The sequence below is a fragment of the Dasypus novemcinctus genome, chromosome 23 (genome assembly GCF_030445035.2).
Source record: "Dasypus novemcinctus isolate mDasNov1 chromosome 23, mDasNov1.1.hap2, whole genome shotgun sequence".
NCBI lineage: Eukaryota > Metazoa > Chordata > Mammalia > Cingulata > Dasypodidae > Dasypus > Dasypus novemcinctus.
In genome coordinates this window covers 40939022-40965330 of record NC_080695.1, presented here as the reverse complement: position 1 = coordinate 40965330, position 26309 = coordinate 40939022, and the positions used below count along the sequence as shown (strand labels likewise).

At 41.4% G+C, this 26309-nt stretch overlaps 1 protein-coding gene across 3 annotated transcripts in view; it reads right to left on the bottom strand.

Moving 5' to 3' along the window:
- DNAH3 (dynein axonemal heavy chain 3) overlaps window positions 1-26309 on the bottom strand; it is a 192099-nt gene that overhangs the window by 130761 nt on the left and 35029 nt on the right. For all 3 annotated transcript variants that reach the window (XM_058286298.2, XM_071211287.1, XM_058286299.2), the window contains 9 exons: window positions 25738-25843; window positions 25374-25552; window positions 20665-20849; window positions 19307-19430; window positions 14760-14913; window positions 13826-13970; window positions 7857-8068; window positions 3118-3209; window positions 142-256 (listed from right to left, as the gene is read on the bottom strand). In XM_058286298.2, the coding sequence (XP_058142281.1) occupies window positions 142-256; window positions 3118-3209; window positions 7857-8068; window positions 13826-13970; window positions 14760-14913; window positions 19307-19430; window positions 20665-20849; window positions 25374-25552; window positions 25738-25843 (1312 nt within the window). The remainder of the gene's footprint in view (window positions 1-141; window positions 257-3117; window positions 3210-7856; window positions 8069-13825; window positions 13971-14759; window positions 14914-19306; window positions 19431-20664; window positions 20850-25373; window positions 25553-25737; window positions 25844-26309) is intronic.

The window sequence follows — 26309 nt, the reverse complement described above, 5'->3', positions numbered from 1 at the left end:
CAGGGGTGGAAAGAAAACCAAACAAGATGTCAGGGATTAGTCCTCTCTAAATCCTGCTGCAATTCGCAAAGAATCACCTCTGTCACATGAATGATAAATGGGGCTGCCTTCAGGGGGTCGGGCAGGTGGAGTCACACTCACAGTATCCCTGTATTTTACGAAGTTGAAAGTCATGTTGACCCAGTCCAACTTCATCTTCTCTAGGTTTTTCTCCAAAGAATATTCTTTACTTGCCGCTGCGCTAATGGGCTCCAGTCTAAAGAGAAAACACAAGAGCAGTCACATCAGGAGGAGGCAGAGAAAACGGGCTGAAGGGGGGGATTTCAGCTCAGCCTTAAGAGAAATTCAAAAAGCCCATAGTTTTACCAGAATGTTTAGATTCTGAGATTCATCAGCTACCACCAATGTTTTGCAGGTTTCTCCCCCTTGCCACTGTTGACATTTTGGGCTGGATAAGTCTTTGTGGTGGGGAGCTGTCCTGAGCACAGTAGGATGTTTAGCAGCACCCCTGGTCTCTACCTACTAGATGCCAGTAGCAGACCTCACACCCCCCATCCCTGGCACTTTTGACAACCAAAAATATCTCCAGATGTTGCCAAATGTCTCTCTGGGAGGTGGAAAATCCCCCTCCCCAGTTGAGAACCACTGCTTTAAGGTTCTCTAAGACAAGACCTCATTTCCATTTTTGCTTCCTCCTTACTTGCTCACATTCTGATTTCTTACTCAGATTTTGAACTTCTGTTCATTTATGTGATACCAAAGACCCCTGCCAGTTTTCCTGAGACACTGGGTCCACCCATCTATAGCCCTTTGGTGACAGAGAAAGGGAGAAGGACTGAAGGAGACAAATTCCTTTCTTCTTGCTTTCATGCAGAGCCCTCTTGTGTGGATGAAGAGTTGGAAAGAAAAGTTCTTGGAAGGAGAAGGAGGGAGTCATTCCCCCTGCCTCAGCTCCCATCTGCCACTGCATCCTGGAATATGGAAGGGATTATTTGGTCTAATCTCTTTACTTATAGGTCAGGAAAGGGAGGCTCAGAGGAAGCAAGTGATGCTCCAAAAGCAGTGCTGGTGGGTGGTGGAACGAGGTCTGAAAACCAGTTCTTCTGACCCCTAATCTGTTGTTTCTTTTTCCCCTATTATGTGCCATCTCCCCTTTCTGTCAGAAGGAACAATGGAACCATTATTATTCCCGCAGTTCACACGTGGTCAGGCAAATAGGACCAACTACAGAGAACGGCAGAATCCCCACTTAGCTTCATGAATGGAGGCAGATGAGGCCCAGATAATTTCAAACGACTAAACCAGACCTCAGCAGCAGGGTTCTCATCCTAAATGCCATCTTCTTGGGAGACGACCAAAACATGTGGGTAGCATGTAGGGAGCACTTAATTAGCAAAGGTAGGTGCCATTCCAGGTGCACCTGGCCTCCAGTTTCTCCACCTGCCCATACCACAGTATTGTTGGTAAAATTCAATGAGAGATGCTTGCAGTGGTCATGGTGAACTGCCCAAGGGCATGACTTTGCCCAAGGCAAAGGGGAGGGGTTTATCAGTTTGGGAGTCCAGAAAGTGGATCAGGGGGTGGCCTCACTTATATGTGTTGGAGAGGTTCGTTAACTGTGGGCTGTGAAAAAGCTGTCATAAGTACAGGGTGGGATGGAGGTGGGTGGGTTCTCCCACCCTGGCACGAATCACCCAGTGACTTATTATTCTTCCCACTTGAGAGACAAGGACACAGAGGCACTCAGAGGTAAACAAGTTGGCTGAGGCACCACCACCTCTGGATTGGTCCCAACACTGGCAGGGAGAAGGACAGAGTAGATACATGTTAGCTGCTTATTTTTAGGCAGAAAGGGTGATGATTAAGGCTGTGGGGTCAGGCTGCCTGTTCTCAAACTGTGGTCTTGTCAGTTACTAGCTGAGACTTCTGGTGGGTTACTGATCCCCTCCAATGTCAGCTTAGTGCCACATCTGTAAAATGGGAATAATACTATTAGCTGGAACATTGGGCTGCTGTGATGGATAAATGTGTTAATGTATTTAAAATATTTGGGGCAGCATACATGTTCAACAGCTGATATCTCCTGGGAACATCTTGCTGGGGAAAATGAAGCCCTTTAATAAAATACCCTAAACCCAGTGAAAGTGCATGGGTCTCTAGACCTGCTCCTTAAAGAGGGACAGTAATGGGGTACTGGGGTGGGGGTATCAGAGCATTGGGGTGGTCAGGAAGGACCTTAAAATAGAATAGACTGATGTGTCCCAGTGTGGAACAGGGGTTTTCAAACTCTACCAGGCATCAGAATTGCCTGGAGCAGCAATGCCCAATAGAAATTTAATGTGAGCCACATATGTAATGTCAAAGTTTCTAGCAGCTACATTAAAAAAAAGAGGGGAGCGGGTATAGCTCAGTGGTTGAGCATCTGCTCCCCATGTACGAGGTCCAGGGTTCAATCCTTGGTACCTCCAATATAAAAATAAAAAGAATCAGGTGAAATGAATTTGAATAATTTCTTCTATTTAACTTAATAAACCCAAAGCACTATCATTTCAACATGTACTTGATATTAAAAATTATTAGATATTTTGCATTTTTTTTCTTAACAAGTCTTTGAAATCCAGTGTGTATTTGACACTTAACAGCATATCTCAATTCAGACCAGTCAAATTTCAAGGTCTAAACAGCCACATGTGGTAGTAGCTACTTTATTGGACAGCTCTGACCTGGAGGGTTTGTTAAAGCACAGATTGTAGGGCTCCACCCCCAGGATTGATGGTTCAGCAAGTCTGGGGGGAGCCTGAGAACGGGCATTTCTTCTAACAGGTTCCAGGTGGGTGCAGATGCAACTGGTCCAGACCATGCTCTGAGAACAACAGGGTCTGACTCAATTTTCTAGGCTCACCAGTCATCAGATCTGCTGTTGAAAATTAAAGCTTCACCAGGACCTTGTTAGCCCAAGTAGAGGTGATTTTAAAAGTCTGAAGTCACACTAAGCCAAAAGGAGAAAAGCAAACAATTTTATATCATGCCAATCATGCCACTGTGGGGGTCGTCAGATACCTGGACCAAAATGAAACAAAACAAAAAACAACTCCTTATGGAAAAGATGAGCCTTACTTGTCAATGAATTTGCCAAATCCAAATTCCAGCATGTTTAGGAGGCAAGTCGTTTCTGTGGGTTTTATTTCATAGCCGACCAACTCACTGATCTGCAAGGAAAAAAGGAAAACTAGTTGTTTATCCTCCAAGATAGTGCTGCCCAATAGAGCTGTCTGTGATGATGGAAATGCTCTCCATCTGTGCTGTCCACCAGTGGCCTCTAGTCGCATGGCTATTGTACACTGGGCAATGTAGTTCACATGACTGAGGAAGGGATTTTTAGTGTTATTTCATTCTAATTAATTTACATTTGAATTTAAATAGTCACATGTGGCTAGTGGCTACTGAATTGGACAGGGCGGCTCTATGAGTGGCCCAAGTGAGCACCTTGAGCCTGTTTCTGTGCTCCTAGGACCTAGGGCAAAGCTGGCCAGTGACAGAAGCTGCAGTAAGTGCTGAGTCAAAGAAGGAAGTCACAAGTGCATGGGTCAGAAAGGGAAGGGGTCCCCACCTCCCAGTAGCCCCCCTTCTGCCCAGTGTGCTAACTTGTTGAACTCTCCCACTCCTTTGGTTTAAATATTATCCCAGGCTTAACTTTTAAGAGCAAGTATCCCAGAGAAAGGTTTTAAAGGGAAGGCTCTGATGGCTTTTGAAAACTTTTCTCAGGGACTGAGAGATCTGGGCAGTGTGAAAGACCTCACTTCTGCTCATTTCTGTCCCTGTCCGGCTCCCATAGGACAAGAGACTGTCAGAGCAGGAAAGGTCATGATTGCTGCCACGGTCTTTCTTGTTTCTCCCCGGATCTCTGCTGCTTGGCATTTAGTAGATAGCAATAAGCATTTGTGGAGTGAGTGCATAGGGGGATCAGCCAATTCAAATGGCTTCCAACCTGGGGCCTGGGGGCTCCCGGAGTTCCACAGAGGTAATGGAAGTAATATAATTAACTTTTGTTGAGGACTTCCTATGTAAAAGGCCCTGTTTTAAGAACTTGATGCATTTATTTCATGCTCTCAACACTCTGCAGAAGGTACTAATGTATTATTTCTGTTTTACAAATAAGGAAACTGAGACAAAGAAATAATATTTTCCAAGGTCAACCAGCTAATAAATGGCAGAATTGAGACTTGGATCCAAATCTTTCTGACTCCAAAGCTTTTATTCATCACACTCTAGTCTCACTCACAGGTCTTCCATGTACAGTTGTGCAGTGTATAACCTGCACAACTGTTCCTGGTGACCTTAGTATTTCCAATGCCTGAAAGTCAAATTTAGAACCATGCACTAATTATTCCTAGGATTAAATCACAAAAACACGTCAAGTACTTAGTATACTATTAATACTTGGCCCATGTAAGGACTCAGACTGGATTGGTAGTTTTATTTTTGAAGTCACTTTTGTTAATTAGAGATTCACAAGGCACCTGGCTCTCTAATTCTAAGAGCATAGAGCTGTGCTTGTCTAATATATAGCCACTAGCCACTGGTAACTATTGAGCCCTTGAAAGTGACTAGTCCCAACTGAAATGTGCTCTACATATAAAAACCATATTTCAGGGAAACAGATGTGGCTCCACACAGGAGGTCCGGGGTTGGCCTGAGTGGCGAGCTGGCCCACATGGGAGTGCTGCCCTGTGTGGGAATGTCACCCTACATGGGAGTGCACCTGATGTGGGTGATGGGTGGGAGGCTCTTCGTCTCTTCAGAGATAACCTAAGCTGTCTGACTTGTGGGTGTGAGATGGTAAGAGGCTGCAGTCCTGCCCTTGGTGACCATGACAACAACTCCAGTCCCAGGAAACAGTTTAACAATGAGAGGTCTATAAACTTTAAGTATTCAGGGGAAATGCAAACCAAATATGCTAAAGCTTATCTAGAATGCCTGAGGTCCATGCTAAAAGCTTACCTAAGATGTGGAATATATTTATGCTAATTCAAGCCTATTGAGAACTGAAACAAAGGGACCATTTAACCTTTCCTCTCTGTATAAAAGAAACTCGAAAGTCTTATTTGGGGCTCGGGATTGAAACAGAAAGCTCCCGAGTCTGGCCGGCCGTCAATAAACCATTTTTCCTTCTCAAAATCATTCCTGAGTCCTGGCCTCTCTATATGCAAATAACTGAACCTCTCTCAAATTCTACAACACACCCCCATGCAGGAGTGCTGCTCCATGCAGGAGTGCTGGCTGATGCGGAGAGCTGGCGCAGCAAGATGATGCAACAAGAGACATAGAGGAGAGACAATAAGAGATATAGCATAACAGGGAGCTGTGGTGGTGCAGAATGATCACCTCTCTCCCACTCTGGAAGGTCCCAGAGTTGGTTCCCGGAGCTGCCTAATGAGAATACAAGCAGACAGAAAGAATACACAGTGAATGCACACAGAGAGCAGACAATGGGGGTAGGGGGGAGGGTAGAGAAATAAATAAATAAATCTTTAAAAAAAAGAAAAAAATCCATATTTCAAAAGCTTAGTATGAAACATGTAATGTAAAGTATCTCATTCTTCTTTAAAATATTGATTACATATTGAAATAATATTTTGGATATATTTGGTTAAATAAAATATATTTAAAATAAACGTGAACTATAAAATTAGTTTCACTTGTTTCATTTTACTTTTTAAAAATGTGGCTACTCAAAACTTAAAAATTACATATGCGGTTTGCGTTATATTTCTACTGGACAGTGCTGTCCTAGAGGCCCAGCTTTGGCATATATCAGCGCATTTTCTCCCTAAAGTCAAACGCTTGTTAGCAACCCCTTTGCCAAAATTAGCAGCCTGTGTCCAAACATAGCCACTCACCTTTCTTGCTTATATTCTGGGAAATGGCCAGAAACCTCAGCAAAGCCACCCTATGACCCTAGAAGGCCCACATCTTCTAGCCTCGAGAGCTCTAAGTGGTGTGGCCTTCAGAGCCCCCTGCTAGAGCCAGCATCTGTGCAAACGGGGCTCCTGAGCCAGGCATTAGGACACACACTGGCTTCCTCCCCACGTTTCAGCCTGGTGACCTGGTGCTGCTCCTAGGGTGGCTTGTGGGGTGACCTACACTGCAGGCAGGAATGGGTCCCTGAGTGGGGGCAGCCCGAGTGTGACTAGTGGCCTTTGTCCTTTCATCTCTTAACTGCTGGGTCCACTTGGCTTCCACTTTAGGGGCTTACTGCTTGGGATCCACCTTCCAGGCAGCACCCTATTCTTACCTACAGTTCACCATAGTACCCTGCTGCCTGTTCCCTCCCTCTGACCTGATATTACTGCCCCCTTTAAACCTTCTAGGTGGAGGCAAACAGACCTAGGTTTCCAATTCCCTCCCCCACCATGTGATAACTTCCTTAATCTCTCTGAACCTCACGTTTCTTATCTGTGACATGGAGATAATAAGAGTTCCTACTTCACAGGGCTATTATGAGGATGAAATGAGAGAGTCCAGATAGAGCCCTCAACACAGTACCCAGTACATAGGTGCTATTACTGTTATTTTACCATCATCCCAGGGAACCTTTCCCATCTGGCCATCCTTGTGGTCTATACATGAGAATTCCACATGTCTAGGAACGGCTGGGATTTTCAGAGTGCCCATGGGTGACGTGGTGAGCACAGCATCGTCATGGGGGAAGCGCCAGGTTGAAAGGATGACTTTCCCAGCTGTCGTGCAACAGTTCATAAATGCCATTGATGAGAACACTTTTGAAAATGTTGTCTCATGGAGGGATCTATCACTTCCACAGGCCCTTTGTCTACCCAGCCTCCCTAATCCCCAAAAAGGGCCTAAATTGCAGTTAGGCTAGGCCCATAGGGAGAGGTGCCCTATGGGCACTAAGGGAGGGCAGTGACCCCCATCCTCGTCCCTCTGCGGGGGCTTCTCAAGATGAGAGGACTACCCAGATGAGATGACTCCCCCCACCCCCACCCCAACTGCCTTTATAGCACCTCATCCTTTCCTTAGCTCTTGAGTCACATGGTTTTCTGGGAAATTTAAAGTAGTTCCTCTCCACAGAAAATTCCTACATTTCTTGTGTATCAAGAACTCTGTCTTCCAAGGGAGATCAAAATGCTTCTAGCCACTGGGTAGGGGCTCCATTTCCTTGAAGGCAATGCTCTCAGTCTTCAAGAAAGGAAATTCCAGGCCAAGTCAGAGAGGAATCTGCCCCACAGAAGGCCATCTCATCTCCACCTCCCAATAGAACAACTTCCTGGTAGAGGACGTTTCAAGGCCATTGCTGGCCCTTGATTGTGACAATTCATTTAGAAACTCAGTGAGCTTTCTTTTTTCTGCTTAGTGTTCACACCACACTTATCACCCTCACACTCATCTGCTCATAAAAATCCTGACTATTTTTAGGGAAGATATTTATTATTCTCATTTATAGACTCCAAAGGCTGAAAGAAGAATGCAGCATTATTGGTGAACACAGCCTGTTTGCCAATGAAACTGCACACCAAAGTCAGCCCAAACAGAAATCCCCTGGCATTGGCAGCAGCCCCCGTCAGCCACATGCTTAGGAAAGCAGAAAAGGAGACCCTTTGTGGCCACTGGAGGGAACAAACTTGATCATCAGGAAAGGGGTCCCCCAAAGAAAAGAGTCAACCTGTTCATGTAGAAAGGTGGCCAGTTCAACCTATATCCCAGACATTTCCCCATGACTATGCGAAGTGGCTTCTCATTTCAGAAATTCGTCCCAGTAATATTTCCCACCTTCCAAAGAACTACCAATGACCAGGTGTGGGTTGGGGTAGCTGGGGGTGGGCAGTGATAGGAACCTGCTGCCAGTGCCGGTCTTTCATCCCCGGGTTGCAGGAAATGCTAAGGATTGGAATATGCTGCTTGAACTTCTCAATCTTGATTTTCACATTCTCTGCTAAGCGCCTGGGTGCAGGCACATCAGCTAAGGTCTTGGTCAATTTATATATCGTCCTCCACATAATCCCTATTTCCTCTGCAATTTCTTCAGCATTCAGTAAATAGAGTGGTCCTGAAAGAGAAAAAAAATGGGATGAAGGCAGGGGAGACCATCAAATAGATACTAGCCACATGTACCTCTAACTCCCTGAATTTAGAATTAACTTATGGTGGGGTATATTGGAACAAGCACAGCTTTGACATTGGGCCTAGATCTGAATCCACCATTAGTCAGTGAAACATACTTGGGGATATTACTGAACTTTTCTAAGCTTCAATTGTATCATCTCTTATATGGGGGTAATGGATACCTTGGAGGGTGATTATAAAATTAAGTGAGATAACAAATAAAGTGACTAACATAATACCTGGAATATGGTGGAATAGCCATTTGAGTATTGGTTGTTATTACCAGCCATATAGTAGTATACATAGTATACTATTATTAAAATGTGCTCCTCAAATACAGAACAATATTAACAATTGAGGAAATGTTGGTGAATGGGGGATATGGGAGTTCTCTGTACTGTTTTGGTAGCTTTTATGTAAGTTTGAAATTATTTTAAAAATAGACTTTTTAAAGTGCCTTGTTAAAATGTGCTCCAAAATCTCAATTTCCTTCTCTTCCTTTTCTCTTATAGGGAGCATTTAGCATTTGGGTTTCACATTTAGACCAAATCTTTCCAAGCTGCTGCTTCTCCTTGAATACTTCAAATTTGTATTAACCCTTGCCTTGTGATTTTGCTAATTTTTTCAAAAAGAGTTTTCTTCCAGGGAGGTTGAGAATAAATATAACTTCATTAATTTAACATGAGTCACCAACCCAACATTTTTGTTGAGTAATCAAAAGATTAAAATTTAAAAAAGAAAAAAGGAAAAAAGAAATGTGACTGCCTTTCACCATCCAGGAACTATTCTAGGTGCTAGGTTAGAGTGGAAAAGCACTAAATGACAAGTGAATAGACTCTACCCAGAAGGGTTTGGCTGGTTTATCATTGTGACTTCACCAGTAGGATAAGTAAATCATCTAGGGCTAATACTTCATTATTCCCACTCAATAGCAGTAAAGTCACTTGCCCAGTTACTTGCAATCAAGCTGACTAAGGAGAGACCTAGCATTTCCCAAGCCAAAGCAATTTCTCTCAGGTGATGATTGTTTAGAGATAGCCTGAGGTGACTAATCTATGCCTACAACAAGAGGGAAGTTTTTGAGCTAACTCTCGGGTTTAAGGAATTGCTGTTTGAAAAGAAGGTATGATTCACTTCACTCACACTCAGTGGTAACTTTTAACTTCATAATTCAGGGGCAAAGATGCCAGTCTGGAATTCTACCTCTGATCTTAAAGGTTGAGAAAACAAGTGGTAATTTTTGTAGTAGCGTGTGGACATGGTCAACTCAATCTATATTCATATACAGAGGTTGGAGGAACAACAGGGAAATTCTGGAATTCTAAAAAACTTTGCCAAAGTCTTTTCCCAAGGTCATCACTCTTCAGCGTCTAGAAGTCAACAAAGAACAACTTCTAGGCCAACATGTGAATTTGAGTCCTATTCTAACTCCTCTTGAAACAATCAAAGGCAGATAATAAAGCTGAAAACCTGCATTTCTACTGGAAACAAGGGGTACTATCCAAATGTGAGCTACCAGGAGGAATTGCTGTAGGATATAGAAGTAACTTTCAAACTTGAGTGTGCATCAGAACTGCCTCGAGGGCTCTTAAAACACAGATTTCTGAGCCCCACTCCCAATAGGTCTCAATAGGGTAAGCCTCAAAATTTTGCATTTCTAACACATTCCTAATTGATGCTGATACTGCTCGTTCTGTGGCCATACTTTTTAAATGCAAGGGAAAATTGGTAGGAATCCCAGTGTAAAACTCACATGCAGAGGGATGTGTCAAGCCAAAGCACAAGCACTGCTAAAGCAGGCTTTCAGTTTATCCCATTAATCAACACTCTACCCCATAACAGCAGAATACACATTCTTTTCCATTGCACATAGAATATGGCCACCACAGATGACATCCTGGGTCATAAAACAAACCTTAACAAATCTAAAAGATTTCAAATCATACAAAGTGTTTCCTGTGGTACTTTATGTATTAGAATTAAAATAGATAAGGGAATTAAACTAGAAATAAATAATAGGAAGATAATAGGAAAATCTCCAAACACATGGAAATCAACACACTTACAAATAATCCACAGGTCAGAGGAAGTCTCAAGGGAAATTAGAAACTTTTAAGAAACTATTTTGAACTGAGCAAAATTTGTGGGATGTAATTATAGAGGAGAAATTTTACAGCATTAGTAAAGGAGAAAGTTCTGAAACCAATAAGTTAACATCTTAAGAAATTACAAAAAGCAGAGCAAAGTAAAACAAAAGGAGGGAGACGGACTTGGCCCAGTGGTTAGGGCGTCCGTCTACCACATGGGAGGTCCGCGGTTCAAATCCTCGGCCTCCTTGACCCGTGTGGAGCTGGCCCACGCGCAGTGCTGATGCGCGCAAGGAGTGCCGTGCCACGCAGGGGTGTCCCCCGCGTAGGGGAGCCCCACGCGCAAGGAGTGCGCCTCGTAAGGAAAGCCGCCCAGCACGAAAGGAAGTGCAGCCTGCCCAGGAATGGCGCCACCCACACTTCCCATGCCACTGACGACAACAGAAGCGGACAAAGAAACAAGACACAGCAAATAGACACAAAGAACAGACAACCGGGGGAGGGGGGTAATTAAATAAATTAATTAATTAAAAAAAAAAACAAAGGAAGCAGAAGAAAGGAAATAGAGCAGAAATCAAAGATACTGAAAACAGAAAAAAAAAAGATAATCAATGAACCTATAAGCTGGTTCTTTGAAAAGATAAAACAGGTAAACCTAAAAAAGGTGATAAATTTGTAGCAAGACTGACAAAAAAGAGAGAAGACACAAATACCAATATCAGAAGTAAAATATGAACTATTACTACAGGTCTCTTAGGCATTAAAAGTATAATATGGGAATACTAAAAACAATTCTATGCACATAAATTGACAACTTAAAAAAAAATGGAGCTATTCCTCAAATCTTCAACAAATGTCCAAAACCAACTTAAGATGGAATAGATAATTTGAATAGTCTTATAACTATTGAAGAAATTGAATTCCTAATTTCAAAACTTCCAAAATAGAAAACTCCAGGCTCAAATGATTTCACCAGAAAATTCTACCAAACGGTTAAGGAAGATTCAATACATTCTCACCCCCAAAAGAGAAACAGAGAGAACACTTCCCAGTTTATTTTAAAAGGTGAACACTACTCTGATACAAAAACATTACAATAAAGAAAACTACCAACAATATCACTCACAAACATTCTAAAGCTCTCAACAAAATATTAGACGTGCAAAATGAATCCAGCAATATATAAAAAGAATGGTAAAAGACTAAATACTTTCTTCCTAAGATTAGGAATATGAGAAAGATGTTCATTCTCAAATCCATTCAACATCATACTATAAGTTCTAGCCAGAGCAACAAACAGGCATGAAAAATAGATGAGGCATACAGACTGGAAAGGAAGAAATAAAATGTTCCTATTTACAGATGGTATGGTTGTTTATGTAGAAGAGTCCAAGAAATCTAAAAAAGAGAGAAGCTCCTAAAATGAAAATTTGTAGTACAAATTCAACACATAAAAATCAATTGTATTTCTATATACTAACAAGGAATAATTAGAAACTGAAATTTAAATATAATTTCACCAATAGGTCCAAAAATGAAATACTTAGGTATAAATTTAATAAAATACATGCAGGATTTCTATGATTAAACTTATAAAACACTGATAAAAGAAGGCAAAGAAAGATCTAAATAATTGGAGTGATATATTGTGCCCAAGAATTGGAAAACTCAGGCAGTAAAAAAGTCCATTCTCTCCAAGCTAACCTGTAGATTTAATGCATTTCCAATCAAAATCTCATCAGGTTTGTGTGTATGTATGTATAACATTATCAAATTTATTGGAAAGGCAAGGTATTAGAATAGCCAAAACTAATTTGAAAATGAAGAACAAAGTTGGAGGAATCACACTATTTGACTTTAAGATTACTATAAAGCCATAGTGATCAAGATTGTGTGATATTGGGGAAGGACAAGACACATAGATCAATGAAACAGAATAGAGTCTAGAAATAGACTCATATACATACGGAAAATTTGATTTTTACCAAAGGTACAGTGGAGGAAAAATAGCCTTTTCAACAAATGGTGCTGGACCCATTAGACATCCATATGCAAAAAAATGAACCTCATTTTAAACCTCATACCTTATGTAAAAAATAACTCAAAAAAGATCATGTATCTAAATGTAAAAGTATAAAACTTGTAGGAAAAAAACAAGAAAGCTTCTTCATGAACTGGGTTAGGCTAAGAGTTCTTAGACATAACACCAAATGTAGAATCCATAAAAAAGACTGACAAAGTAGACTTGATCAAAATTTAAAACTTTTTATCTGTGAAAGTCACTGTTAGGAGAATAAAAAGATAAGCTATGGACTGGGAGAAAATACTTGCAAATCACATATCTGCCACAGGGCTTGCATCCAAAATATATAAAGACCTCTCAAAACTCAAACGTAAGAAGACAAACAACCCAATTTTTAAAATGGACAAAAGGTATGAACAGACATTGCAAAAGAAGATAGAAAGAAGGAAAATAAGCACATGAAATGCTGTTCAACATCCTTAGCCATTAGCGACATACAAATTAAAACCATCTATTAGAATAGCTAAGATGGAAAAAATACTGACAATACCCAGTGCTGATGCCCGAACTTTTCAACTGCTAATGAAAATTCTAATTGGTATGTTTGCAGACAACTCAAACTCAATGCATTCACCTCTCCCTCACTACCCCTGCCCCATATCAAAACAATCATGAAGTCCTATTGATTCTACCTCAACATATCTCTAGACTCCAGAGTCTAGAGTAAAGGGGATAGTTGGCAGATGTCTATGGCACTTGAGCCTTTCTTGAAACATCACAATAGTGGAACTGCTACCTGGTCTTTCTACTATTTGCCTTTCTGAATTGCTGTCTCTGGTGGTTTGTAACTGAATGTACCCCAGATAAGCATGTCTTAAAATTAATCCATTCCTGTGGATGTGAACCCATTGTGAACAGAACCTTTTGATGACGCTACTTCTGATTAGATGTTACTCACCTCAAACAGGATGGGTCTTAATTCCTATTACTGGAGCCCTTTATAAATGGAATGAAGAGAGAAAGAGGGAGGGAGAGAGGGAGAGATGAAGAGAGGGAGAGAGGGAGAAAGAGAGAGAAAGCCATGGAAGCAAGAAGGTGAAATCAAAGAAACCTGGAAGAAAAGGAACAAACCAGTGGACACCGCCATATGCCTTACCATATGAGAGAGAAGCCAAGGATCACTAGCAGCCAGTCTTTGGGAAGAAAGCACCACTTTGATGATGCCTTGATTTGGATATTTTCCTGGCCTCAAATCTATGAGTAAATAAATTCTCATTGTTTAACCTGACCCGTTTCATGGTATTTGCTTCAGCAGCCTAGGAAACTAAAGCTACAACACTGTCCAATCCATGGCTCACAGTGGCTGCTCTATTCTATTTTACCATGGCAATAGATCTGGCTCTTTGATCCCCATCTTCCATCATCAGCACACCAGAAAATTTTGTCTATGGCCACCTTAATCCATAGTGTCAGAACCTGGTGAAAAATCCAGCAAGAAGCTGAAGTCCACACCTTATTTCAGAACTGACTAAAGGTGGATTATCTTCCCCCCACCCCCATTCTGCCCCAGCAGATGGAGACCACATCGTACCATTCATCCACTCCTCTGACTTGGTGCTGAACTCATAGGTTGTCACCCACAGCTGCTCATAAGGCACTTTGTTGGTCATCACGGTCTGCAGAAGAGGGAAGGAACTCTTCTCCTTTTCCAACAGCTCCTCCTCCTTATTGATCAACTATAGAGCAAAAGGGATGTTGTTTATGGAGTGGGTGATTCTCCTGAACCCTGACAGCCACTGTGGCAAAGTTTTCAGCACTTTGAAAACCAAGTGGAGGAAGATGCTATGTACATTTGAAGAGCAAGGAAGGAAAGAAAATAAGTCATGATCTCAAGAAAGCAGATTCCTTTGCTACCTCCAAGAGCCATAGCAACTGAGACCTGGCTGGTTGAAGCTCTTGGATAATTTGCTACTTGCTTCATAACCTTCACCCCCACTCTACCATATCTCCATTTTCACAATTTTTGTTTGTATTTTGGCTGGTAACATGATGTTGTCTCCATATGCTGACTTGGTTCAAAGGGAAGAACTTTTAATGGCTAAAGAACTTATTAATTGATCTTTGGGGTAAGTGACTTAACTTCTCTAAGCCTTAGTCCCCCCATTTTAAATAAGGATAAATTGGAGGTAACAGTACCTCCAAAGGGATGTTATGGGCATTAAGTGACCTATCACGTATGAAGCCCTTTTACTCATTGCCCAGCACATAGCAAATATTCAATATAAATGAGAAATTACTCTTATTATAATTCTTCTTTGTGTACTTGGTAACTAATAAGAAAACCTGGTACAATTTAGGGGGTACAGCAAAAGTTAGTTAAAAGTACTCATGAAAGAACTGGTTAATCAATCAATCAATCAACCAATGCTATCCCCTTGACAGGAGCTATCAAGAAAATACAGGACCAAGGACCAAAACCATCACACCAGTACAGAGTCATAAATCCCAGTCCCAAGACTCCAAACCTCAAATTCCACCAGTGCCTGGTCCAGATTCTTTGATAGCTCATTAAGTTTTTCAACATTGTTCTTCATTTCTTCTGGGGTCATTACTTCCCGCTTCCTAAAAGATTCCAGTTCCTTGTTGTAGCCCTCAAGTTTTGACTCAAATTCTGAGCACCTGAAAGCAAAGACACCCACTAACATTTGGAATTTTCATTTTGTACACTTTTACAGTATCAGTATTGATCAATGACATTCAAACCTGGGGAGAATTCGATCTTCTGGTGTAAATGCATATATATATAATATCAGTATATATGTATATTCACATATGCGTATACATATCTATCCTGATATTAATGAGGCTAACTTTGCTTTCTTTTACTTTGTACTTTCGTTCTATACTCTTGCCCACATACAAATTTAAGTTTTCCCTGCTACTCACTAAAGCAGAAAATCAGAAAGGAGATTAGATTAGTAGCAAGAGTAAATCAATTATTAACATTTTATAGCAAATAGAGGACAGAGGAATATAGCAAATGACACTACAGAGACACAGCAAAATCCAGATGTAGTACAAATGACAAGTTTTCTCCAATAAATTACAAGGTTAAAAAAGGGGGGGGTAGTAGTTGTGGTAAAGGCAGAACCTATAGATGAAAAGATATTTAAGAAATACATCAACCAATCTGTAATGTGTAGACATTATTTAGATTCTGACTCAGGTGAGCAAACCATAAAAAGAAAATATTCATTAGGCCATTTTGGGCCCCAGATTAAAACCTTCAATGACTCTATTGTGATTAAAAAGGAATCTGAACTCTTTACTAAGAGCTTCAGGACCCCGAACTGTCCAGCTGTGTTACGTAGCCGCCCTCTTCCTTAGGTCAAGGTCTTCCCCCATCTGAGCTGTGCTCTATGCCTGGACCGGCCATCCTGCCATCCTCCCCCGCTTAACTAGCTCCTTCTCATTCAATTCTCATCTTAAATGAGCTTCTCCCTGGCTCACTCAATAAGCATAATCACTGCATTCTGTTTCCCTGTTAAATTACTTTGTAATGCTTATGTATTTCTCTCCTTTGTTTGTCTTCCATCTCCCCATTTGACTGTAATGTCTCCATAAGAGCAGGGACTATGTACCTTTCATTCTCTGTATCTTCACAGAAGAATGGAGGTAGGAGCACAAAAGGGAAGAAGGGAAGGCGGCCTCCTGCTATCCTCTTCCTCATCTGGTTATTTTTCACCAAGGTCTTAAGGATTCAGAGATAAAAACACAAATGATCTGTGAGAAATAACCTGCCTTTCTTTTTTCCTGTCTCCCTGCCTCATCTTAGTTTTCTAAAAATTGTTTGCGCTTTGTAATAGACTATGATTTTAGATACTGGTAGGTATTAAAATTTTTAAAGAATGTCCTTACTGTGGAAAAAGTTTGATTCAATCAATCATTCATTCATTCATCAAAACAGTAAGTACTGTTGCTCTATCAAGAGGCACTGTGCTCTCTCTCTCTCTGGTTCCTTAAGGCTTTGGTGAAACCCATCAGGATTCTCTCCCTGAGACATCTTCTCATGTTCCCCCAAGATGCCGAAGGGGTTTCCATAGCACTCTTAGGCAGAAGTGCCACTCACATTTCTGAGCTGTTGGTCATGTATATTCCATGTTGCTTCCAGGCCATGGAACCGACCAATGAGTTGGGGAAAATAGAGGCAGAGGGTGGAATAGCCAACTTGCCTGTTGCCCAGACAATGAGGTGCTGCTGGGTACTTTTTCACATTAAAATCCTTTCTGAGGCTCTAAATATGGTACCCACATACAAAGAGAAGTCTCTGATAAAAGCAGTTTTGAAGACTCCCTAGAGGGCAGTGGTTTATATAAGTTCAGTGATTACCTAAAATATGTTAGTGTTATTACTATGTAAATTCTTATAATCGCTTAGCACATTAGTTTCCAAAGTGCCCTCATGTTCATTATATAGACAGATCAACAGATTGATGTAGAAATATAGACAGAATCGTTACATGGAATATGCATATGTGTGTGTATCTGTGTACATATTCCATGTAATAATATAATAAAATCATCAGTAAATAGTAGGCACTTAGGAAATTAGGTTCTGCAAGTAAGTAGCACCCATGGTACCACCTGGAATACAATGTAGGAAATCAAAGTCGGTGACTTGGTTCTAGGAGGAAATAAGAGTTCTAACAAAGAGGCTTTAATGAAGGGACTACTTACAGAGGTGAGATGTAGGGTTAAAGGGACAATTGGGGGACGGTGAGGAACCCAGAGACCAGCCTCGAAGGAGCCATTATGTCCCCATGAGCTGAGGGGACATAGAGATCCAGAACCGTGGAGGGATGCAGGTTCTGTGGCAGCCCAGGCCCCAGCAGGGAGGAGGGGAGGACAGCCCCCAAGTCACTGTCTGCTTTCCTGCCCGTGCTTCCCTGGGGGCCAGGGAGGCTGGCCACAGGAATGGGGGGGTAGGGGGCTAGAGGAAACAAATGGAGACCACTAGAGAGGCCAAGAGTTATGCACCCTGGGAAAGGAAGGTCAAGATCCTTGGGGAGGGACGGGATTGTTTTCACCGAAGGTGAATGAATAAATGAACACTGCTTAGCCCTTTGTCATGAGGATGTTTTCGATATTTTTGCAGAATGGGCAAATGGTTTTCAGGTTCATGAGGAGAGGGCGGAGCCCAGGGCTGCAGACCCTTCCCCTCACCAGAGAGCTTTTCTAGAGCCTCTCCTCTGCTGGTTTCTGCCGTAAAGCACTCCCAAACAGTTGTTTAAGTCAAGCTGATAGCCGTCACCCCAAAAAGGGGAAGCCAGGGCATTCTCATCACAAATTAGAATGTTCTCTTTTCTCCCAGAGGCTTCTCTTGCTTCTCTCAACTCCCAATAGAAGTTACGGTCCCTAAGTGGTCTCTTTCCAGCTTACAGTAGAGTTATGTTCTAAAAGCATGCTTGTAAGGGCTGTGATTTGGACATTAAGAAACATTTTTCTCCCAGAAGAAGTCATTGCTAAAAGGGAGAAGGCCTTTTGAATGCCTTGAACATGGCACTTTTTGAATGCCTTGAACATGGTGGATGCAACCGGGATATAATCTCACATTCTCCTTTCAGCACAATGAGCCAGGCTCTACTGTCATCCAGTTTTCCAGGTAAGGACACTAAGGCTCCAAAAAGATTAAGAAACTTGGTCCTGAAACTTGGTTTTGCTTCCAGTTTGGTCATCAAAAGTCAGTCCCACCCATCAGGCTAAATTCTGTGTTCTGGCAACAGTATCCATTTGGGAGGACAAGGATATAGAATTTTGCAGGGGAGCATATCTAGGTCACTTTTAGGGTTAGCACTGGGATAGGTTTACCCTTCAGCTCAAATTCCCATTCCTTCATTGCAGCCAATTTTAGCAAGAGGTTTGAAGAAAAGTCTCTGGTTTAGAAATCCCTGATTTCACCTTTCTTTTTCCTTTCTTGAGAAAGGATTTGCAGGGATTATGGCAGCTAAAGTTGGGATTGGGAATTTCATGTCTGATAGTGACAGGGTAGTTGGCAAAAATCTGCAATTCATAAAGTGTCATGAGCTGATGTGTATGTGTGCATGTATGCACGTGTGTGCCCAAACATATGTGTATGTGCTTGTGCATGTGTCTGTGTGTGCTGTGTGGATGGTAGTTGGCCCACTTTGAAGTGTCTGACTTTTCACTATATCTATCCTTTCTATGTCACTGGATTAATTTTTATTCTAGAATAGAGCATAGCACATAGTAAACATTCATACTGAACACTGAGTCAACAAATAATGAGTGAATAAATGATTACAGTCATATTAATCATCTGAACAAAACTAAGTGCAAAACAGGCAGTTTCTGGGAAATGGATGTGGCTCAACCAACTGGGCTCCCGTCTACCATATAGGAAGTCCAGGGTTCAATGCCCAGGGCCTCCTGGTGAGGGTAAGCTGGCCCACATGGCAAGCTGGCCCATGCGGAGTCCGCCCCACATTGGAATGCCGCCCTGCGCAGGAGTGCCAGCCAACGCTGAGAGCTGGCGCAGCAAGATGATGCAACGAGAGACACAGAGGAGAGAAAATAAGAAGACGTAGCAGAACAGGGAGCTGAGGTGGTGCAAGAGAGTAATCGCCTCTCTCCCACTCCAGAAGGTCCCAGGATCCGTTCCTGGAGCTGTCTAATGAGAATACAAGCAGACACAATACACAGCTAATGGACACAGAGAGCAGACAATGGGGGAAACGGGGGAAATGAGGGAAATGGGGTGGGGGGAGGAAGAAATAAATAAACTAAATCTTTTATTTTTGCCTTTCCTCTCTGCACTGCCAAATTTCAATTATTCAACGCAGGGGAGGAAAACACTGGCAGGGGTTACTCCAGTGAAGCAGGCTTAAAGAGAACATCCCTCAGTGGGAAACAAAAGGAGATTCCTTCCGCACCAATTATCTTCAGCTTTTGCCCAGGTATTGCTGTAGGGAGCTCTGGACAGAACAGGAAACTTTAGCATGGGTTTTGAAGCTGAGCCTTATTTCCAGAACAACCTAGACTGGGTTACCTGTTACCTTTTAATCAGGTCCATCTCTGCTTGATCCCTCTTGTTAAGGAGCAGGTTTCGGCTATTATCGAAGATATCTTCTATCTGGTCTGGCCAGAGGAACAAAGTGCTGTTCAACTTGATGTCCTCTTCTGCAAAAACATATATGGTATGCTCTAGGACACCCCTCAGCATGTGGGGAATGGATTCAGCAGGAAAAAGAGATCAGTAAAAGTAGGTGTGGATATATGGCATAGGAGCAGGAGACTTTTCTGAAAGATGAGTTAACTTCCCAAGCCCAGTATGGATGAATGGCAGCCAACATTTATTGTGCACTTATTAAGGGTCAGGCTAGAAGGTTGGTGGTATCATCATACCCATTTTTACAGATGGGAAACAAAGAGGGTAAGCTAAGTGGTCAAGGCCATGCCACTAGAAGGTGGCAGAAAAGAATGTGAATCCAGGGCTAACCATCTCCATAGTCTATGTTCTTAACCACTAAGATTCACTGTCTTGCCAGCTGGGCCCAAGTAGAGCCAGAAACGTGGGCTGAGGTTCCAGTTCTATTCATCTGAGTCTCAGTTCCCCTTTGGTTAAATGGAGGCAATAAAATCAATGCCAGATGCCCCAACCATCTCATAGTTCTGGTTAGTTAAAATCCCCTCCATAACCTTGGCACTTTAGGGGACAGAGATCCCAGGGGGAGAGTCACATGGTAGAAGGAGAACACAGCTCATGAATGGGCACGGGTGAGGGAGATGGTTCATGGACCTTTCATTCCCAGTCCCCATCTCCCTCCCTCCCATTATGAACACCAGCTAATTCACAGGTATTTCCAGATGGAAAAAGGCTCTGAAACGTGGCTTTCAGAGAGCATATCAGCTATTTCCTTCAGAACCTGATCTTTACTTACAAAACTCTAACTTGGTTCAATAAACCTTCAAGGGGCCCTGGCCATTTCTTTCTTTTTAAGATATGCAGGAGGTGCATAGAAGAGCCTTGGCCCCCTCAACAGCAAGGTTATATTACGTTCATTGACAGTGCAATCTATCCATTTATAAAAAGGATTCTGCATTTTGAAGTGACCATTCCAGGAACACCAAGCACAAGATGCCAATCAGGCATCCAAGAACTAGAAGTCAAGCACCTAGATATCCTCTTTTTACAAAATTTTTGCTTTTGTCTAACAAGATTCCCTTTATTTGATTCAAATTTCTGTGGAGAAGAATGTAGATTTAGTGTCTCTAACATACAGGGCCACTTGAAAAGCAGCTCTTCTGATATTTAATGGTAGGATTGCTATAACTCTCCTCTCCCCAACTTCCTATCCTCTAAAATATAAATATACATATACATTTGTATATATGCCTATGGCATTGGACTTACGGGGCAAGTCTGCATAGTCCATCAGGAACTCTAATCGTTCAGCTGCATCTCTAAGTTGCCTCCTGAGTTTGAACACGGTGATGTTGCTGGATTTTCTTAAGAATTCAATGAGGTAGACCAGCTCTTCAGTGTTGGTGGGAATCTCACTGACTTTGTCTGCGATGGTGCTGTACTGATTGCAGATGCTTCAAAGAAAGAAACAGCCATCATCATTATCGTTAGCATCACATAAAATAACTTTCTTGTAAGGACCCATCATTGCTGAACAAACATGATTCCTGTTTGGGGACCAGAACAATGGTTTCCAATTCTGCCAATGCCAATCTGCCAGTCCTTGATGGATAACAATCACATGCACATGCACATCACAGTATTAATAATGACAGCAGTAATAGTAATAATATTTGACATGAATTAAGCTTTTCTAGGTGTCATGCCCCATTATAACCACTTTACAAGTTTTGCCTCATTTGATCCCCACAACAATTCTAAGTTAGGTACTATTATTATCTACATAATGCAAGAAAGCAAGGCTGAATAACTTTTCTCTAAGCAACATGGTCCATAGGCATCGGAGCCAGGATTTGAGCCTGGGCTAATTAACTTCAAAACCCACACTTAAAAATTTTTTTATTTTGAAATAATTTCAAACTTACAGGGTAGTTGTAAAAATAATAAAAAACTCAGACATAGAACTCAAAATATACCATACTCAGATACTCATATCTACTAACTTTTAACATTTTGCCACATTTGCTGTATCATTCTATCTATTCATCTGTCTATTTGTTTATCTATTGTCTAAACCTTTGAAAGTAGATTGTATACATCATCCTTCTTGAATGTGTACTTTTCCTAAGAACAAGGATATTCACTTATATAACCATCTTAAGTTCCATTATAAGGTTCTGGAAATTTAACAGTGACATAAAGCTTCCAGTCTATATTCCAGTATTTTTTGTACATCTCATTAATGCCCTTTTGGGCATTTTCTTCTCCATTATTAGATGCAGTTCAGGATCATGTAATACATTTAAATTGCCATTGTCTCTTTAATCTCTTTTAATTGTGGAAATATATATATACACAACATGAACTCTTCCATTCAACCAGTCCCATGCCTACAATTCAGGGCAAAGACCACACTCTTAACATTTTCACCTCAGAATCTAGATTCAGATCAAAACAACAACCCCTCAAATTTTCTGCTGATGTAGAACACAAGTGAATTTGTAATGACCACTCTTAACAGTACACCAGTAAAGTTTCTCCTAAAGTGTTGCAGGTAATTCCTGCTGGCATAGAGAAGTTATATTTAATTGCTAAGACTACTGGTTCTAATTGCCCCCTTCTCCTCAAACACAAACCTGTGAAAAAATGATATTATTATGGGGATAATTTGAATATGCTCTAATTTATACAACACCTAATAACCAACAATCTTTAGCATTTTAATTATAATTTGAGACAAATGATCTGCAATACACCCATGCATAGCCAAGAACAGCCCTCAACAGATGTTAGAGCAGTACTAGTTCTTATAGTTTTTTTACTATCAATCGACCATTACATGTAGACAGTCATTCGCCAGGGATGAAAACCGCTTTTCTAGATGTTTTCCATCCTCAGTATTCCTCCTAAACGTATGGAAGCCCTCCATAATGGAGCTAATTGTATCAAACAACAGAAAATGACAAAAATACCTTTGATTTTAGAAATGAATTTTAACACAATGGTGAATATCTGAGGAACTTTCTGTAGAGAAAGATTATCTACCACACTACTTGGGTTCAGAGTATTCTCCAGCTCTTGGACTCACAGCTAGATTATATTTTCTAACCTCCTTGGTAGTTGGGTATGGTCATGTGGTTGAGTTCTAGCCCATGGTAAGTGGGCAGCAGCTATGTGTGTCAGTTTCAGGTCTGCACACTCTGTCCCTGCATAGTCCTCCATGCTCTTTCCTCCTTCCAACTGTCTAGGATGCCCTTGGAAGCTATGTGTTGAAGATGTACAGTCACCATCTGCCTGAGTTTCCTAATGCATGAAGTAGGTCTTCCCAACCAATATGAAACACCCTGAGTAAGAAATCAACTTCTGTTGTGTCTAATCATGACATCTTGGGTCTAGCTGTTACAGCAACTAGTTGTTAGTTGTTAGCCTACCCTAATTAATACAGGTAGATCTTCTCAGTCTGATAAGACTCATCCCTTTGTATGAGAATGTGCAGAATGAATGTCATATAGCTGTTGGCTACCAGCTTTTTGGAAGGGCTCAAAAGGGTGGGAGCAGCTGATGACAAGACCCTCTAAAAGGGCCTGAATATTGTAGATGGCATTAGGAATCTGACCAACATAATACCTTAGCAATATCCAGGGATAAGATATGCCTTCTACATGTACTGAAAATATAGTTTAAAATCTAAAAGGTCAGGGGTCCCTTTGTCTGGTGTAGGGGATGGTGTAAGGGAGACCAATAAATCTTTCATTGATCTGTGGCCCCTCTCCACCCTGTTGTCATTGTCTGGACAAGCCCGCACCCCCTAAAGGAAACATGCAGCCAGACAGATGGGATAGTCTCATATTGCCATCAGGCCTTGCATTTTTGGCCAGTACTTCAGGTCACTGTTTTGGCAAGATTAAACAAAAATATCCCTAGTGAGGATAGTTAGCATGACCAATACCCTCCGTGGCACCCTCTGCCTGTATGCCCAGGACCCTCTATTCTAGGGCACACCTAGTTTTTGGAAACAGGAAGGCACCCCCACTCAGCAAGTATGTTAGTAATTAGGATTTGGAGTCAGAAGACTCAAATTCAAACTCAACTACTTGGGCAAGGTAGTTTTTCTTTCTGGGCCTCATTTTCTCCTCCATAAAGGGACTTAATAAAAGTCTTAACTACCTTACAGGGTTGTTGGAAAGTTCAAATGAATCAGAGTCACTCGTTTTTAGGCAGAAAGAAACTTCAGAACTCAACCAACAATATGGCAGTTTCTGCATCCTTAGATATCCCTTGGTTCATAAAGGGGCCCTTATTTTCACTTATTTTAAAAAGTTCTAGGAAATGATACATTTATTTTGATAAGGGTGGATGCACTGGCCATTTAAAGCACCATGTTGCTCTGATTTGGTGGGAACAAATAGATGATTGTTTAAGAAAAATGATTTGATTGCTCCTACTTTCCAAGGAAAGTATCTTAGTACTGTGAAGGCTGAATTTACTGTCCTAGTCTGAAACCGATATTCTCTAGGTGAAGACACTGAAGATCATAGAGGTGACACAATTTGCTAGAGGTCATATGGCTAGTAAATAGAAGACTTGGATTCAAAATTAGGTCTTCTGGCTCCAAAGCCAGGAAGCTCATGACTTCATTATACAGTGTGAAAGCTGAGTATTGCAGGTAAGAGCTTGGCCTCTTTGGTCAAAATAAACCAGATTAAACCTTGGCTGTGCTACGTGCTAACCCCTCTCTGAGTCTCAGGTTCTTTGCTAACACAATAGAGAGAATAATGTCTATGTCTTAGGGCTGCTGTGAAGATTGGATTAGATACATAATATTCAGAAGGTTTACATGGCACCCTGCCTGTTACATGTGCTGGATAAATGGTAGCTGTTAATATAATTAAGTTGCTGATGAGTTTATAATACTTATGGTACTATTAATATAAAATGTTATAATCATAAGTATCATAATAATAATAGTGATTATTATTAAATTTTCTTAGTCTATAGCTTAAAATACTCAGAGGAAGAGAGCTAGAATAATGTAGTCATTTTATAACATTCAAATAGAGACATTGGCACAGACAGCATCCATTCTCTGTTCTGGTAACCACACCCTAAATTTTTTGGGGGAACTGCCTCTCTCCCTCTCAGGGGATTGGTTTAGGGTTTCACAAACAACCCAAGTCAAGCCAGTGTCACATGGACCAAGACTTTTGCAAGACTGTTGGAAAAATATTTTCTCCCTTCTGTATGGGAACCTGGGAGGATGTAAGCCTGGAGGTACTGGAACCCACAAACTGTAGAGAGCTTGTCTAGGAACAGAGCCAACCAAGAGGAAAGCAGAGTGGAGAAAGGGAGAATGTGTCTTAATTGCAGAATCCAGAGCCTGGAACCAGCCATGTCTGAAGCTAACACTCCTGATCATTTTGATATGCAAGTCCCCAATTCCCTCCTGGCTGAGCTATTCTGAGTTGGGTTTTTATTTCTCATAACTGAAAAAGTCTTGACTGATATATAACCATTAAGTAAAAAATAAAAGCCCAGTAGAGAACTTAAGATCAAACCACCCAGATCCTAACCTAGGAAGTCTAACATAGGAATTGTTCTAGGGGGTGCTCGAACACCCCGTGCTTCGATAAATGTGTTAGATAACTGGCAAGAAGGGCCTCTGACCTCAGACAGTCAAGCCCAGGAAACAGCTAACATTTCTGTGAAGTTGCCTGCAAGAAAGCAAAGGCTGGAAGTTCAGAGAAGAATTGCCATAGGACGCTCCCCACCCTGCTACTCCCATCCCACATGAACTTTTCCCCTGACTGTTCAGCTTCTTGTCTAACCTGAATTCCCCAGTCATTCTCACTTTGGGGCCAAAACAACTTGAACTGCAAGTCTCATCTGGTCATCGCTGGAAAGTACAAGTTCTGGCCACTTTCCCATTAACCAGTTCATGCCAAAGATCATTGCTGTTTCTCCACCCAGAAGAACACTACCTGGAGTTGGTGTCCCGGTTTATATCCACTTGGAACTGGATCAGCCGATCTTTAAGATTTTGGGCTCGCTCACAGAGATCATAATTTAGGGTCATGGCATCAAGGCAGAACATGGCCAAGGGCACGGTGATGTGCATAGATGCAATTCCACTTCTCAGCTTTTTAATGGCATTGATACTCTGCCGAAAGGAGCACATTCAGTCTCTTAATTTGCCTTTGAGCTTCAACCCACCCACCCCAGCCCTACCCCAGTCAAGCCTAGCCAATGTTGCTCAGTTTATAGACTAGCCAAATACATATAGATTACTCATTGGATTGTCTGTAGCACATGCTAAGGTAGGAAATGTGAAATGGCATCTCCTACCTGCACAAAATCCTCAATTTCATGATTTTCTTTAAGGAACGCAGTGATGTTTTGCTCTGCCATGTTGTCTAATAAGTCATCGTACTTTTTGTATACATTTATGTATCTTCCATATATAAGAGCAAAAAATAAAAAGACACACAAATACAGGTCAGAAAATCAGATCAGTCAGAGTTGCAAATGAAGAGATAACATCTTAAAATTTAACACAGTCCAGGAAAGAGAAATATAGTATGGCAAAAGTTCACCAAACTGGAAATTCAGAACTTTGGGTTCAAATTCCAATTTTGCCACTTGCTAGCTGCATGAACTTGGACAAGATATTTCACTTTTTCAAAGATGAGAATCCTCAATTTTTAGTGGAAATGGTAATACCTCAGCAGATAGTTGTAAAACTTAACTGTAATGTTCTATGTAAAGCAGTTAATACAAAGCTTAACATACTGTGAATGTGAAGTGAACACATTCCTTCCTTCTGGATCTAAAATTTTATGTTTAAATTTAAAGATGAAAATTGGGAATCTATGAACCTAAAATTTACTAAAAGAAATTAGGTTTCCCTCTGCTATCAG